The sequence below is a fragment of the Rhea pennata genome, chromosome 4, assembly GCF_028389875.1.
Source record: "Rhea pennata isolate bPtePen1 chromosome 4, bPtePen1.pri, whole genome shotgun sequence".
Lineage (NCBI taxonomy): Eukaryota > Metazoa > Chordata > Aves > Rheiformes > Rheidae > Rhea > Rhea pennata.
In genome coordinates this window covers 32,448,659-32,465,984 of record NC_084666.1, presented here as the reverse complement: position 1 = coordinate 32,465,984, position 17,326 = coordinate 32,448,659, and the positions used below count along the sequence as shown (strand labels likewise).

Below are 17,326 nucleotides of genomic sequence, written 5' to 3'. Positions count from 1 at the left end.
CTGTACTATTCTAAGGAGAATGAGCCTTCATTTCAGGACATAATGTGATTGTTCAACTTAGTTTCAATAGCTTTTTAGAAAAGGAAGAACTTAATTGAATTAGACCCTCCAGTTTGAGCCTATGTCTAATTCAGCTCTGGCTGATTAATCCTGAGGAGAAAAATCTCACAACTAGTCAGTAGGCTGCTGTTCAAATTTTACAAACTAAGTTTTGTAATTATACTGTAGATATTCAGAAATCCTCCTGTGAATTTTGTGTGTGTGGTATGGTGTGTGTGTGTGTGTCTTTTTTTTTTTTTTTTTTTTTTTTTTTCCCTGTGGTAATATAGCTAATGGCAAAGATAGCTTGGCTATAAGTGACTATACTACAGTACACTGCAATTTGAAAAGTGTTCACACCCAGCTCTATCCAACAAAACCTGTTCTTCATTTTTTTTTTTCACCCACCCAATCTAGGATTATAAAACAGTCCAAAATACTCACATTAATTATATACAGGCCATGAAATGAGATTAAAAATCTGTGTGTGCATTCCCTTATGGAGCAAGTCCCTATGGTATTCTGACTTCGAACCTTGCTGTGAAGACTTGTTTGTTGAACAAGATACTTGTAAACCACCAATCTCTTGGAAGACTTGTCACTTCCCTTAAAATAGCAATTTGGAGCTTTCCTGTCTTTAATTATGATCTTAAAAGAACTGAGACAGGTGGTTGTTTTTGTGGTTTTTTTAGTGGTTTCCCCCTTCCACACACTATTAATCCAGAGCAGTTTTGTAACACTATCATTGGGAAAATATGTAAGCATGACTGGCTACAGGATGATTAAGTTCTGCTTCTGAAAGTATAGCTGATTTTTTATGGAGGGAGGAAGTCATTCACAATAAAAACTTTTAACATCCAGGTTCCAACATCCTGGCTGCTGATCTTCTTCCAAAGAGGAGTCTGCAGAGATTTGATTTTGTCCCCTGTAAACACTATTTCAAGCATTCTGGTTTTTGTGAGTTTATATGCAGAACATTTTAAGCTAGAAAGAAAAATATTTAACTACTGGTGGTGTGTTTTTATTTAAAATGATTACTGAGCACTGTTTACCAGTACTACTTTATCTTGGTTGGAACCTGAAGCTTTTGCTGAATTAGAAACCGTTTCTCTAAGAGACGAACCCAACTGAATTTCTCATACCAAAGTGGTTTGTTAAATGGAGAAGATCTATTTCTGTGGCAAAGATGACTTCCAAACCTAGCTAGATACCTCAAAATAGTTTCTCCCTTCTGTAACTATTTTCTTCCTTTCATCTAGGCAGGAATGACCTGCAATCGTGTACATATTCTTGAATGCCAAACATAATTCTCTGAAGCTGATTTTTCTGTAACAGAGTACATAAAAAGACTTGTATAGTACTAGATGACAATTATGCCTTCTGTTAGTAAAAATATCTACTAGAATTCAAGGTGTACAAAATGAGGTGTTTGAGTCACCTGGTTATAACTTGAAGGCGTATATGATTTTTGGAGTCTTGGCTCAGATCTTTAAAGAGTCCAGAAATGAGGGCAACTATTGTTCCCCCCCCCCCCCCCCCCCCCCCCGGCAAATGTGCAAAACCATCTAATTGGGTGTACTTGACCACTGTGGAAAAGTAATAGCCTGCTAATAGTTGAGATGATAGTTTTGGTAGTCATGTCTTTGACTCGGAAGGGTGGTGGTTCTTTGGAATGTCACTCCAGTTTCTTGCTCCAAGTTCTATTATTGTCATCCACTTCTGAAAATTACATATTGCCACCCATGCAATTGGACTGAAGGGCTCTGACACGCTTATACTTTACCTATACTTCACCTTAAAATTATACCATTGTTTATATTTTTTTCTTTATCATAGAAAACTTCATGTTATTGGTGCTATGTTAGATATGAGGGTTGTGCAACTAAGCTATTTGGGGATCTGAAAGTGTCAAAAATATTACTTCTGATAGCTGTTAAATTCTGGAAAATTTGAAGCAAGCTGTTTAAACTTTAATAAAAAAAAATATCCTTTCCTTCTGTTTCTAAAGTGTAGTTCTTTTAGCAGTTCTTTCTGAGATTCTACCCACTGTTCTGTCTCTTAAGTCACTGAGATCCCATTAGCAAAGTTACTGCCTTGTGCTTTACTTAGTTTTTGCGTCAGTCTAATCCAGTGGTGCTCCCTCTTCCCCTCTTGCTAATATTTTCCATTACTCTAGTTATATGCTCTGAAAGCTTGTGGAGAGAGGAGTTCAAAACACCAAATTTCATTCTTTTTGAACTTACGAAAAGTTGACTATACAGGAGGACTTCAGCATTCTGCAACTAACTGAAGCAGGGGGGAAAATAATTGAAATAGTTTTCCCCATACATTATAACAATTATATTGCATTAGAAATACCTTAAAAGGTGTTAGTGATGTCTTGAAATACTGATTCATTTGTTCAAAATTGCTAAAGTCTTTCCACTGAATTTCTGGCTTGATCTTATAGTTAAGTGGGTAATTCAGAAAAGCTTCCAAAGAGTTAAAACTAGGACAGGCCATGAGAAATGAAGACAGTGTTCATCACTGAGTGTTGTTGCAATTTATTACACAAAGGCTTTTCAGATGAAAAATCAAAATGAAATGGATTTCCATTATTTTCATACAACTGGAAATGGATAGGTAAACTCTGTAATTCAGGACTTCTTGGTATAACCTTTAACAAAACTAGTAAAGCAGAACCAGAACAGTTTAGTTATAATAAGCATTCTCACAATCTTGAGTTTCCATTCCAACACTGACCCTAGTAGTTAAGCCAAACCTTGTTACTGCAAATCCCTGTTCAGCTTGTATCATTCCTGCTATCTACCAGTCGACTTTAAGTAAAGTTGGATTGACATACTGCCAAGAGGAAACAAAATATGTTAAAAAGCAAGCATAACCTCTGGGTTCGCTGGCATGAAACTGCCAGAACTTTCTCAAAATGCTGCTCTGGAGACTTACCTTGTAAAGGTATCCACAATTGGTGTGCATCTCTTGATCAAATCTGAAATGCACTGGAGAGTCTGCAAATATGATTAAAAATCTAGTTTCAGCCCCTCTTATGCTTTCCGGTCCCCCCTGCAAACAACCAGGGGAGATGTGGGAAGGGGGCAACCAATACAAGGGTTTCCATCAAGCATGGTATGTCTGTAGTATGATTTAAACATTGCTACACCTGAAGGCCTTAGTCTGACCTTAATGCTATCCAGCCAGAACCTGCTACTTAGGGGAGGTGAGGGTCAATGCCTTCCCTGCTGGAAGGCCATTGCTGCGAGGTGGCTGTGGGGAGAGCCTTGGTTTGCCTTAAGGAGGTACTTAAAGGACGTTGACCTGCTCTGTGATTTTTACTATCAAAATCACTGCTCATCAGGCGGCCTCTCTGCCTGTTCCTTTTCTTTGTGTTTGTTAGCTTTTCTTGGAGTTGCAGCCAGGGAAGAAGTTACCTGATTTGAGAGAAACCTAGCAATTTAATGCATCTGAAGAGCCTTTTGCCTAGTTAATCAGGAAGCAGTGTTAGTTGTGAGGGCTCAGGAATCTTGCATGTCTTCCTTTCTCTGGAAATCTCTGATTGCGTGGGTTAGACTTTGCAGCTAGTGTTTCCGCTCCAGCCAGCACTTGCTTCCTGACCGTCCTTGGGCACTGTCTGAAGCGACGTGTATTGTTGTGTACAGACCTCTGTCTCAGGTACTTGGTCGTTTGTGTGCAGAATGGTCAACTTGCATTCTGAACCTAGAAAGGAGCTGCAGGATTATGTAATCTGAATTCAGCAAAATCGGCTTGCTTTTAGCTTTGGCTACGTACTCTAGGGGGAAAGCTTGCCATATCTCCTACTTTTTTCTTATACTTCATTAGCACAGAGCTGACTTACCACAGGACAAATAACTATGAATATTTCTGCAAACCTTATATAAGGTTGAGCATAAAATGTCCTGTTTAGAATAAATTTCTTGTTAGTCTTAAGTGAAATGGATCATGAGAAATATGTGTAATGTTCTTTGGCTGTGAGGTAATTTGTGATCTATTGCAATGAACGCCATAAATGTAAGTTGATGAACCTCTGATTTGGTAGCCCTAGATGTATGATATTTTGATTTTTTTTTTTTTGGGAGGGGGGGAGGAGGGTACAATGTCAAAGTTTGAGGATGGCCTTAATGATCTTTATTCAAAATTGTGTGTTATCTTCAGTATTTTGTCGAACGCACGCATCCCATGACTTTTGACTTCCAAGAGTATTCCATCTTTCTAGCTTTGTTTCTCGTGCAATGAGTGGCCTTATTCAAGGAATTGAGTGCAGTTTTTCCACATGCGTGTTTCCAAGTTCTTTACAGGTGACTTGTGACATCCTGCTTTAATGTGTTGTACCTGAAGCAAGAAAAATGTTGTGATCACATGTGCAATGACTGGTACTAACAGTCCGCATATCAATGCTGTCAGAAATGCGTGCATATCTGTAAGAATATTCTCCTTTAGAGTGAAGTGTGCACCAGTTCACTAGAGGGGAATTTCTTGGTATCTGTTTACTTGCAAGGGCATACTGGTATGTCTTCAAATAACTTTCCACCTTCACTGATTAATTTTGAGTCTTCTCGGGATGTGAGGAGAGAAGGAGAAAACACACAGATTTCTGTCTTCCTGAACAAAACTTTATTTGTATTTTGCTGCAGTGAGGTTTCTCCTTCCTGCAAGGCATAGAATACATAATTTCTGCAACAGAAAACTTGAAATATTTTATAAGTATAGTGGATATAAAAGCTACAAGCTGCCACAAAATCCTTAGTGTGTAATACAAAGAGGTGTTTGGTGTGGAGGGCTAGACAGTAATGAAAAACATAACTGGATGCAGCCAGTGGTTTTTTTGTGTCTGTTCTTTCGTATTGCACTCCTTTCACGTCTTCCTGTGCCTATTGCTAATAAATAAACAGAGCTTTACAACAGCTGTGGTAAAGCTACTATTTTCTTTGAAGCCTGTTTACAAACAGCTTATGACAACCCCCTGGCAGAACTGCAGCAGGCAAGCCTTGCCACCACAGTACCACTGCCCTTGGAGGCTGGTGTAAGACTAACTGCAGTTAGAGACGATCTGCGTAACAGATTGCAGGGCAACTGCATGTATGAGATCTTTCAGGGGGTTATTCTAGTTTAGCCTACAAAGCAAAACCCAAAACTGAGTAAATACAGTAGGTAACATAATGGCAAATAATACTTACGTTGAGAGGGCAGGCATGAATTCAAACTTGGGGAATAGAGAAGAGCTCTGAGCTTGTAGGAAACCATTTCTAGGTGCTAGAAAGAAAGATTAAATGGGAAGGAGTTCAGCCTGAGAGAAAACAGGGAAGAGAGGAGTCGTGCTGATCATGGAGGGATTTAACTGTGAGGAAATCTGCCAAATGTCAGGATTAGGCTAGGTAGCATTCAATAGCAGCCTCAAACTTGAGTGTTTCTTTCTCAGTTGTTTAGGAGCTCCAGGGGTTTGAGGATGCTCTGAGCAGTGGGAAATTAAAATGAAGAGGAGGAAATGGAATGGCAAAATAAGAAGGATGTGTGTGTGTGAAAATTCACAGTAAATGTACATGAACGTTAGGCTCCCTCTCTACCCTTAATTGGCAGTGTTCAAACTGCTCTCCTGAAAGTGGCAGTGGTTGAAATAATGAACAGGATTTCTTTTCTAAAATAATAAAAATGCTTTGTAGCACTGAGCAGTTTTCTAGTTTTACTCTGAGAATATTGAACTGCAAGAGGAGGAACCTGTGTATACCTACCCATATGACTGCTAGCACCTCAGTTATGTTTTTTTTGGGGCACAAACTTTCTGCTGGTTTCTTGATATCTATGCCAAAGAGAAACACTTTTCTGGTGGTTTGAAGATGAATGAAACAGTATTGTGGAAGTCTGCATCAGATAGGGAATTGGGTCTTCCCTTAAACTATACATGATTTGTTGTTGATCCCTAAACAAATCTCTCTAGTATAAATATTTGAAGACCTAGCAATAGCTTAACATTCCCTATCTTCGTCTGTTTGTGTTTAGTAGACAAGGTGTTACTAGCAACACAACACTACCTTTTCTTCTGTAACTTTGATAGTAATTTGAGATTTTCCAATGGAGACTTGGAGAATCTAGGACTTTGTTATTACTATTAGATATTTGGTAAATTTGTGATAGTGTCCTATAACCACTCTTTACTCCTTGAAGAAACACCAGTATGTGTATAATATATAGCATAATAAATGCTACTGAATTGTAAATCAGATAATCTTGGAAGCTTGCAGCCTTTGGAATTTTCTTAGTATTGCACTTCTTTACAGCTCTCAGAATAGCAACTATAAACAACTATGTTAACGTTAGTCAGCTGGAAACAATAGACAAGTCTAGTATGTCTTTCCATGATTTACTTCCTTCTTTCTGTAGGTACCAAAAAGCAATGTGTTCTCTTGAAGGCTTAATGCCCCTTACTTTACAAAGACCTTCTCCTATAGGCTGAGTAGGCTTTTTCTCATGCTTCAAGCTATTTTTAGAAATTGCAAAGTTTAAAACCTCTAAAATAAGAGCCTCGAGATTTTTTTTAATACTTGCAGAAAAAATCAGAAAACTATAAGACAAGAATCAAAAAATTACCATACTGAGTAGATAAAGCTCAAAGCAACTACTTTCGCTAGTTTCACACAAATGCCTGCTACCTCCCCCCCCAAAAAACAAACAAACAAACAAACAAAAACCTAAACAAACCATACTTCAAAACACACCTCATGCACTTAGTCCACTCCATGCTTCATTTTGGAAAAAGCTTCTGGACATCGAAGTGTAATATAGCTCCGTGAAGTGTTTCAGATTTGTTCTGTGCTCAGTCCTAGATGTGAAATGTCTGAATGTGGTTTGAAAGGGTGGACATTTAATCTCCAAGTTGATAAATGTATATTTAATTTTAAGATATAACTAGTGTTAATGCCATCCCAAATTAGCTGCTACTGGTGCCTTACAAAATACAGGCATATATTTATTCTCTTGATTTGAATTTTTAAGTGACTTAAAAGGTTTCTTTGCTGAAAATGCATCTTTTGCCCTTTAAGAGGAAATAGGGAAGCTGGCACTGTTACGTAAGTGTAACTATTAAACCAAACTGTGCTGATTTCTCTTGAAAGTATCACCAGGCAGTATTGACAGCATCTGTCTGATACAGCTCCCTTGTGAGGAGGCTTAGGACATCAGTGTTTCTCAGAAGAACTAAATTCAGACTTGTAAAGCAGGAGAATAAAGGTGTATTCATCAAAAGACTAGTCAATCTTCAGATTCTTGTATCTTGGCTTCATTTGAAGCATGTTTTACCTGCTTTATGTCCTACTGTAGGCTCTGGTACCATTTAAAGGAAGCCTTCATTTTTTCTAAGCAATCACCTCTGTGGGAGTCAAGAATGACTTGAGTTAGGATGTGACTTTAGAACTTATTGAAAGATGAGCTTTCTTCTTTGCTTATATCCATTCCAATACAGGAGATACTTGAATGCGCTTGCTGTAACGTAATTGTTGCATAGAGCTTTTTCTGAAGAATTGCCAACACATTACTCCAGTGCAGAGGAATGTGATATTTCTAGTATTCTACTTCAGTGACTAGATTAAATACCGATGAAAGCCAGTTATTTTGAGGGACTCTTGCTTGTTGTTTTTGCAATAAATGATTCACTAGATATCCTACCTTTGTGCTTGTTCATACATCATGTCTTCCTGCCTCTGTCTTCAGAACCTTTGCATTTATTTCTGTAATGTTCCTTGCTTAGGAAATGGTGCCTTTCTTTTTATTTTTAACACTTTATTAAAACAAACAAACTTATTACTTCAGTAACTGCTTAATGATCCTGTGTTGCAATTTAATTTAAAGTTTCTTCCTCAAACTGGGCTGTTGAAAAATGTATTTGAATGCATGAATGATTCCTATAAACCTTCTGTTAATATAAAGCACTCCACAGTAGAAGAGTTGAGGAAAAAAGGACAGGTCACCCGTAAACAGGACCCCTATTTGATTTGCTTCTGAAACTGCACAAGCTAGAACTTTTGTTCCCTAAATGTGTCTTGAGTATGCTGCTGGTTTACAGCAGTGCCCCATACAGATTTTTGCGAAGATGCCAATGTGTCTGGAAATATGTTTATGGAACATTCAGTACAAAAATAAATTGGAGCATTTTCACATGCTTGCCTCTACTTCTCTTGAGTCAAAATTACTGCAAATAAACGATTTCTTTCCTGCACTTTTGAAGTGGATGAACTTAGAGCCCAGCACAGTAGGGATCAAGCATGCCACCCTCATTGTTAAACAGTAAAATGCAGCTGGTACATTATATTTGTTCAACTAGCTGCCTTTGAAATGCAAAACTTCAACTTGCTAAGTCATACAAACTTAAACTACGGTATTTGTACAGTAGCTCTTTTCCTTGTTGATGTTTTGTTGGGTTTTTTTTGTACCTGATTTTGCTGAGAGACTATTTAGAAGAGGAGCCTGACTAGTATGGATTAGTTTTCTGGTATGTTGATTTTTTTTTAATAGATGAATCAACATGGAAAGTTTTAAAAAGCTGTCAAATTTGTTCTGACTTTCATTGTCATGACTTACAAGAAATTCCAAAATATAGCTGATAATTTTGTCTTAATTTTTTACAATAAAATTTTAGTCTCAGATTTTATAGCAGTACGGAATCAGTTTGGCATAAAAATGCCAAACAAGCAGTAAAAGTACCCTTTGTAACAGGTCTAACGTAAGGACTGTTTAACGAGTTACTGAAGCTTGTGTGTCATATTCAGTGACCAGTATTATATAGGATACTATTGCACGTTTAGTGTATATTGTGATGTGTTATAATTGAGCTGATCTAAGCTTAGAGGAATAGCAGGGATGTGTTGTCTTTTATTATACTGTTCCTATTTTTCTGTACTTGATACAGAAGTCTTCAGACAAGCATCTAATCCTGTCGCACCACCTACTGTTGAAAAGCAGACACTGGGCATTAGTGTTTTCTTTGTCTAAATCTTCATGTAATCCCCTTTTTAATGTCATGCTTTCTTGGTCTTACTGTGAATGGATAGTTTCTTAACCACTGATACTAGAGTGGAGATCCTGCAGCAAAGCTAATGTGGAACAAACTAGAATAATTGACTAAATGTGTGATAGTTCAACTGTCTCTTGCACATCTTAAGCATAACTGAAATGTGGTTATAGTGACAAGAAGAAAGGGAAGGGTATTCTCATTTAAAGAGAAGTTTATTTCAAGTAAAATTGAGAACACTTTAGGCATACCTATATATATTTTTTTCAAGAACAATAAACTATGCCAATCAGACCTCAAAATGGCAATAACATCAGTAGCTAAGATGCATTTAAAATACCTCAATATATCTTTCGTATCTCTAAGTACAAAAATGGTAACCTCTTTTGCATAATAACTTTTGAGCACTGTCTAAATGTCTCACCAGCTCTGACTTACATTTTAGATATTAAGAGTTAGTTTAGTGGCTGCACGAAAAGTCTGTGTATACTTAAGTTCCTTTGGGCCATTGTAGTATTAATCTGAGCACATTTTTTTCAGGAATAAACTGGAAGCCTGATATAACTAAACTGATATTTTCTTACTGCAAGCACAATTGCTTTTTATTAACATATCAGTAAACTCCTGTCTGACGATGACACAGCTCTTGTCTACTGTATAGGTAGTCTTCTCTAGCTAGGTTGATTAATTTAGTTTTGGGGCACTTGTATACAAACAAGCTCAACTGAAACAGCAATTATTGCAAAAAATGTGTCTGCACCAGTGTGGCCATTAAGAACGAAGATCCAGGGAGTGCTGTTTAACTAGTTCCCAGGAACTCGTCAGTTCTAGGTGGGTGTATTATCTGAGCGCAGCACAACTTTGTTTTTCTCATGCCCCCTTTGTCCTTGAAAGCATGAAATTATCTTTTAATATGGAAAAATAACTCTGTTAGAGAGGGAAGACACAAACAAAAGAATTTCTTGCATTTGCTTTGAGCCAAAGGCGATATTTTTAGGGCATTGCCAGTGCAGGTAACCCTCCCTAAAACTCAGAAGCTGTAGAAGGCAGTAAAGACTGCATGAAAATATCTACTTCAAAGGCCAATCTTTCTAGAACTTGCTTTGGTCCTGAGGTCAGTGTGCAGGCAAAACTGGATGATTTTAAATCCTCGGGACTGTTTTGCTGTGTTTAGATTTAGAGTGTTTTTTTTTTATCAAGGAAAATAGATAGTAGGAGCTGAAAACCTTGAAAGTATTGCTTGTATTTTCCTTGCAAATATGAGGTAGGTTAAACCTTTATATGTTTGTTTTCATATGTTTAACTCTCAGCTGTAGGCATGTACGTAGAAGAAGCAATTGCTTAAGCTTTTTTTTTTTTTTTTTTTTTTTTTTTTTTTTTTTTTTTTTTTTTTTTTTTTGAAGTCCTTTTTCATGCTGCTTTTTTTTCCCCCCTGCCTTTCACCTTCTCCCCTCACCCTCCACCCCAACTGACAGGTGTAGAAACCTTTCCCAGAGAGAAGCCTGCCTCCATGAAAAATTCTGCAGTCTCTTGGGCTGGCTCTGGTAAACCTCTACCTAAATCCAAAGTGCCCATCAAAAGGTCAGTGCTGGAGAGAACCCATAGCATCTCATCAGTCAGTAGCACTCAGAGTGAGCGAAGTCTTCTCAGCAGTAATTGTAAGTATTGGTCAGTGTTATGGGTTTTAGCTGATACCCCAGCGCCAACTCCTTGTTGCATAATCCCTTCAAAGGAGTAACTGTCTGACAAAGGCATGTTAGTTCTCATCTGTCTTCTCTTATTAGTTATAGATTATTAGATATAGATCTTGCTCTCTTTGCTTAACTTGCAACTTTCCTTCTTAAAATATATAATCCAGAGAAGCTCAGAGACTTATGTTTTAATTTGTTAAATAAAAATTTTTGTGCAGCTCTTCATCATGAAGCATCACAAATCCAGGAAGAGTTTCCTTACAACATTTGGGGGAGAAATAAGTGTGAATGGATTATTTGTCATAGTATTTGGAGCAGCATGTTACAGATCTCTTATACTAAATGACCTAGATTGTAGAGTTCTAAGACAAAATGCATAGTTGAGATTAAAAAAGAAAAAAAGAAAAGAAAAGATCTGAGACTGCTTATGGAAAGTGCAACTTTGGATGGGTAGGCTTTTATCCTCTCTAATGCAACTGTAAGCACTGCTGTATGACCTGAACCAAATCCATCTCGATTAAGACTGGAGGAGAAAAATAATGCAACTAGCTTTAATATGAAGCTCTACCAAGGGTCTATAGCAGCAGCTGTGGGAGTTCTAGGGGGAAAAGTGTGAAGGAAGCAACACAACTGACTCTTAGTCAGACATGTCAATCTTCCTAGCTATACATATTCAAATGACTACATTCAAATATTCTGTTACTGTCACATTGTCTGTTTTATCCTCGAGACTGGATAAAGGCACTTCCTTTATGCCAGATGTCTTTAAAATCTGTCTTGGACTGAAAAAGAGAGCTGTGTTAACATGTATGTGTAATTCATGCGCATATGCATGCATACATGTATAATGATTCTCTCATTTCTTTTTTTTCCTTTATGTAGTTTCCTCATTAAAAATGAAAACCTGCCATATTCTTTAAAGGAATAAGAGTGTAGGTAATCAAATATGCAGTACATATTTCTCTGTAAGCAGATTGATTCTGCTACCAGCCATGTTGACTTTTGCTGTTCAGTTTTAGTACTGTATCAGGAATTCCTAAGCAGCTTTGTCCTCTCTCCTCCTTTTTTTTTTCTTTTTTTTTTCCCCCTTCCCTCCCTCATGTAACAAAGGAAAGGGTCATCGCTTCATAACAATGAAATGTACTCTGTTCAGATTAAGCATCCAAACTGATGACTCCTTATTTAGTGTGATTTGCTAGCTGGTTTAATCTGTTTTGTCCCCTGCCTTGAAGCTTACCATTTTTTCCACTCCGATTCACTAAGAGCAAGCATGAGGAATATGAGAGGTTGAACATGGCTGCAGTGTCTCTGGCTTTGGGCTTGCTTTGATCCTTTTTAAATGACTATACCAGGAGGACTCCGCAGCTGCACAGAAACGAATTTTTCTCCTGATATTTTCATCAATTCTACACTCGTACCACCAACAGAATCAGGAAGCCACTATGATGTTACCTTACTGGCATTGCTGATAGTGGGATCTTACAGCTTTTGTATTATTCCTTTGTTAGCCACCTTTACTGGGAAAAGAAGTAGGTTGGTTTTTTGTTTTTAAAACATGTATTTTGTTTTGTTGAAACTGCTGAATATGTCAAATGTTTTGGCTTGTCTTTCCCTGAGACGATTTTCTTTGGATAAATTGTTAATGAAAATGATTTCAATCTGATCATAACTTTTTGTGAGCATCATGAATTTATGATTCATGATTTTACATATGATTCATATGTTAGTATAATGAAGTTTTTATGACTTTGAATCAAACTGGAAAAAATTGGTAAACTTGCCTTTTTAGTCTAATGTTTTCATGTACAGTGCTATTCTTGTTTTCTATTGTCTCATTTAGTCTACTAGCCAGTGATGTCAGGAAAACAGTAGGCAAATCTGTATTTGCAAGTAATGCTGAAATGCTTCTGTTAAATTTGTGGGACACGCAAAGATCAAAATGGGCAGTTTATGCTGTGAATGTCATGGAAATTCATGACCAAAACAGTTGTAGTCCTGTGGACAGCACTAAATTGACCAAGTTTAGCTTGTTTTGTTTAAGGCGTTTGCATTTTGTTGGTATATAAAAGACAGTGCTCCTCTTGCTGTGCCAGCTCAGCCCTTTGTTATGGGATGTACTTAAATACTGGTAATTTCCTGTGATAGCTTTTTTTTTTTTTTTTTTTCCCTGATAAGCATTTGAGTTGTGTGATCCTTTCCTCTAAGAAAGCTCTCACTATTGTGAAACATTTAGAAATCATGAAATTAGAAGTGCTGATGTTTAGTAATAAAAGCATATTTTGCAGAGTATTTTGGAGTACTGAAAAAAATGAATTTTTAACAGTAGAGAAATAGTGAGGAAAATTTGAGCAGTAAGCTGAAAGTACTGTGATTGAACGTCCTGAAATGCTTAAACTCTGGGGTTTAGAGTAAGAATCCAAACTGGAATTGTATCAGAATAATTGCCTACAGAGGGAATAGTGTTTCAGTGTTTCAGAAGCTGATCACAGCAGTTGACCTTGAGCTGCATTTCTGTATAGTTTTAATACTTCAGTGAAAATTCTTACTGGGAGTGGGATTTTTTTAACCCTTCAGATCCTGACTGGAGTGAGATCATTTTATACCTGTCAGTCTTTCAACAGAAAATTGCAATAGCTACTCTGAATTGTAGAAGAAAACATCTTTGGATCATGTAGTGACTAAACTTTGCAAGTCTGCCTTTCTTTTCTGTGCATTGCCTGACCAGCTGACTCCAGAGCTTTTAGTGTAACAGAACAGTGCCAGAAGTGTGCTTAGTCAGTGTTACTTCCTTGGCATACTGCTGATTTATAAAACAATAGTGCAGCAGTTTGTAGGCAGCAGTTGGATGCCCACAGTGGTCTCTGAGCAAATATCCTTAGTTTAGTAATACATGGGAAAAAATTACAAAATGCGTAAGGACTGATGCTTTGCTAGAACAAATTAGTTTGATTTGGCATTGGTCAGAATAACTGTATCACTGATGTACTCTACAAATTGTTCCACATATATAGATTCTTTTTGCAAATAATCAGCTTTTTTTACCTTTAGAAAGTGTCAAGCAAAGCAAATCTGACCCTCCTACTGTTGCAAAAAAGGTATTGATATATGCATCATTATGAAGCAGTTAAGTTTACAGCTTTATGCCTGTACAGTTAAATATTTTAATGTCACAGTTTAATGTCTGTGTGCATTGAGTCTTTCAGTGTACAATATTTGATATGTAGTTAACATTACTCTTATATTTAAATCAGCCTTATTAAAACACTAATTTGAGGCAAGTCTGATGTATGAATGGCTTTTTTTTCTCCTATAAAATACTAGTCAAAAAGCTACTGTGTAAACTCAGTGTGGCTAGTTCTTGCTAATCTCTGGTAAATGCAATTTAAATTTCTTAACTCATAACTTGTTAATGTATGTATCTTTTCGATATTTGAACCAAAGTGTATTCACCCATACCTATTTCAGAAAAGAGAGAGAGAGAGAGAGTGTGTGTGTGTGTGTTTCCCCAACCTCCTAGAAGACTAAACCAATGCCTTGACTTTCCCTAAATTTCTTAGTTTTTCTAAATCTTCAATTTTTTTTCCAAGTGTAAATTTTCATTGTGATAATAAACCAAACATCCTTGAAGTTCCTTTGAACTGAAATGAAATGTATTCCATTGCCGCTACCTTGTTAGTTGGAAATCTTATGTTTTGACATGAGGTAGCAATTGCTTGTTGTCCAGTTTCTTTGATTTAGGTTGATTGGCCTCTTCTAGGAGGTTAGGGAGGGGGGATTTCTTTTGCTGTGTCCTGTCAGCTCTTCTCTGGTAAGAGGGGAGTGTAGGTAAGGTGGTCCTCTTCTGAGCTCAAACTTAATTGGGGAGGTCACTGAAGTGCCGATAGGAGGATAGGAGTGCACTGTTTTCTTTGTGGTATGTTGGTGACTTAACAGTCAATTTTGTGGTTGGAATGAATTTATATCTTGATGATACTCTTTTCCTTGGCTTATTCAAACTGAAATATATTCTGCATTTGCTTTGAACAGCAAGCTCAGATTTCTAGTTATATATATCATACTTTTACAAACATTCCCCATCTTGTGCAAAGTCAAAGCTTTGTCTAGTTCTGAGGTGTTTGCAACATTCAGATTAATGTGTTATGGTTCATCAGTCTGTTTGTATGGAAGATATTACAGGAGTTAATATTTATTCCAACTTTTTTTTCTTGTAACTTTAGCCACAAGTAAAACATGCATGTTTTAGGATTTCATTTTCCCCAAACTAGATACTGCCTAGAGCAAATTCTTTGACTATCCTTCTGTGTTATAGCTACAAACGCCACAATAATCATCAAGAATGGAGAATGGTCTTCAAAAACAGCTTGTCAGAATGGTACTTCTGGATCTGTCCCTTTAAAAGCAGTACCGAGACCAAGAATACACTCCTTGAAAACAACTCCAAAAGGTATTTGGTCTCTTTGTAGCTAGAGTGGAACTGAAGTTAGTCTTGGGATGGTGTACCTTGTCTTTTGCACTTGGTTGCTTTGTGAACCAGTGGTTATTAAATAGCATTCCAGGAAAACTGTGAGGAAGTAAAACCACATCAGTGGTGGTTTGAGTTTCTATTTCTAGTGGTGGTTTGAGTCACTGTTTCTCTGCACTGTTATAGACTGATCCAAGAACAATGTGGCAGTAATTTGCCTGTAACTGAGCTCAGCCTGATGTTTTCTGCTAAATGCTGTCATTAGTTGGATTTTATATTGTACTGATTTAAAAAAATATTTTTTTTTGTCATAAAGCTCAGTCTGATTCTGTAGCTGATGGTGATCAGCAGGGTCGATGTACCTTGAATTTATTCTCAGTGTATGTTTGTCCTCTTCCTCATGCAGAGTCTGCATTGTCTTCACTGCTTTCCTGAGGGAAAGTTGTGGGGTTTTTTTTGTTTGTTTGTTTTTGTTTTTGAATGGATATTATTAGGTGAAGTCTTCCCTAGACAAGTGTCACTGCCCTGTTTTCCAAAGGGAAGAATCCAAGAAATAACTTAGCTCTCCATGCTACTTCCCCTTGATGTTCCTCTTATTGTCTGAACTGGAAGTAGAGTCTACTTTAATTTTTTGTGGAGGTTAGACTATTGCGCTTTGCTATCTGTTGCTAAAAGAAATTTAGTTTAAATATATTCTCTGGCTTCGTATTAAGCACAACTCTGGTTCTCACTTCTGTTAGTACTAGAGGAGGTTGCAATGGGAAATGATCACAAATTGTGGAGCAGGAGACTGGATATGGTGGGGGTGTGGGGAATTATTAGGATAGTTGCGTAGCACAGGAGCAGATTGCCTAGTAGGGCTGTGAAACCTCCAAGACTGGAGTTTCTCAAGACTTGTCTAGACAAAGGCGTGACCGACGGATTGCGTGTTGATGGTGGCCCTGTACTGAGTGGGAGGCTGGGTAGCTGGCGTCCAGAGGTCCCGTTCAAACAGCATTTCTACAGCTATGCTGTATTTGCTGTTAAAGTGAAGTCTTTACCAACACTTCCTTCTGCTTATAAATGTTTTGTTAAGTTATCTTTTATTTCTTCCAGTGTAAGTTATGGTAAAGCAAACTTAAGTTTAAATGTAGCTTCAAATTTTTTAGAAGACCCTTTATTTAAGGAGACCTGTGCGTCTTATGTTTTCTGTAAAGTATCTAATGTTAAACACGTCTTTAATTGCTGACATAACTGTACTTAGAAAGCTGATGTAAGCCTTTGTATTTCTAGGAGCCAAGGCCAGATCTGCTTCACTGAACCAGTGCCTACCAAAATCATCTGGGCCATTGCACTCGGCAAGGAAAGTCAGTGAGGCTAGAAGCAATCAGCTGTTGGGTAAAGTCAATTTTTTTTTTAAAACATTCTTCAGTCCCTTCCCTCTGTTTGGGGAAAGAGTAGCTGTGCTTCATGACTTTGAAGTAGTGTTGATGGTCAGTCTTTTCATTTCACTTGTAGTTCTTGGTATTGGAGACTGACTCTGCAGAAACATTTATTACATATTTGTTTTATGCAGGAGGAAAAATAAGAGCTTTATATGCCCACTGTGCTTGAAGCGTAGGTCCTATGAGTACTCAAAACACGGGATAGTGTCCCTTAAGTGATGTTCTGCTACCTACTTTTAAGATCAAATGCTTACAAGATGCAACCTATACTTGCTTTCTTGAAGTTCCTGTGTTTAAGCAAGATTCTTGTGCAAATTTACTACTAAACTTTGACTGTTTAGGATAATATGGAATTGACTTTCTATTTCTGCCTCAGATGCTTTTTTTTGTTGTTGTTATTGTTTTGTTTAATTGTCATTTAGAATTGGCAGCTTTTACCAGAATCAAAATAATATATCTGAATCTTCAGGCAAGTCCTAAAACACAAAATTTTCTCTTTGGGAGCAAGATTTCATTTGTATGACTGAGGTGAGGGGAAAAAGTGTAGTAATTCTGCAATGCAGATTGTGACCTTACAGCAGGTATTTCAATATGAAACAGGCTGTTTGTAAAGAAAAGCAAAATCCAAAAGGTGGTGTAAATGGACCTTCTATAAACTTTTGCACCTAACTTTTTCATTTATACCTAGCAGTCCCAA

General features: G+C 37.2%; 1 protein-coding gene across 5 annotated transcripts in view; it reads left to right on the top strand.

The window, feature by feature from the left end:
* Window positions 1–17,326, top strand: part of MTUS1 (microtubule associated scaffold protein 1) — a 120,104-nt gene that overhangs the window by 36,516 nt on the left and 66,262 nt on the right. For 3 of the 5 annotated variants that reach the window (XR_009958401.1, XM_062575638.1, XM_062575640.1), the window contains exons 4-6: window positions 10,528–10,710; window positions 15,053–15,187; window positions 16,478–16,582. Coding sequence is in view for 4 of the 5 variants with exons in the window: in XM_062575638.1 (XP_062431622.1) it covers window positions 10,528–10,710; window positions 15,053–15,187; window positions 16,478–16,582 (423 nt within the window). In the remaining variant the exon portion in view is untranslated. The remainder of the gene's footprint in view (window positions 1–10,527; window positions 10,711–15,052; window positions 15,188–16,477; window positions 16,583–17,326) is intronic. The other 2 variants (XM_062575639.1, XM_062575642.1) reach the window with 2 other exon arrangements.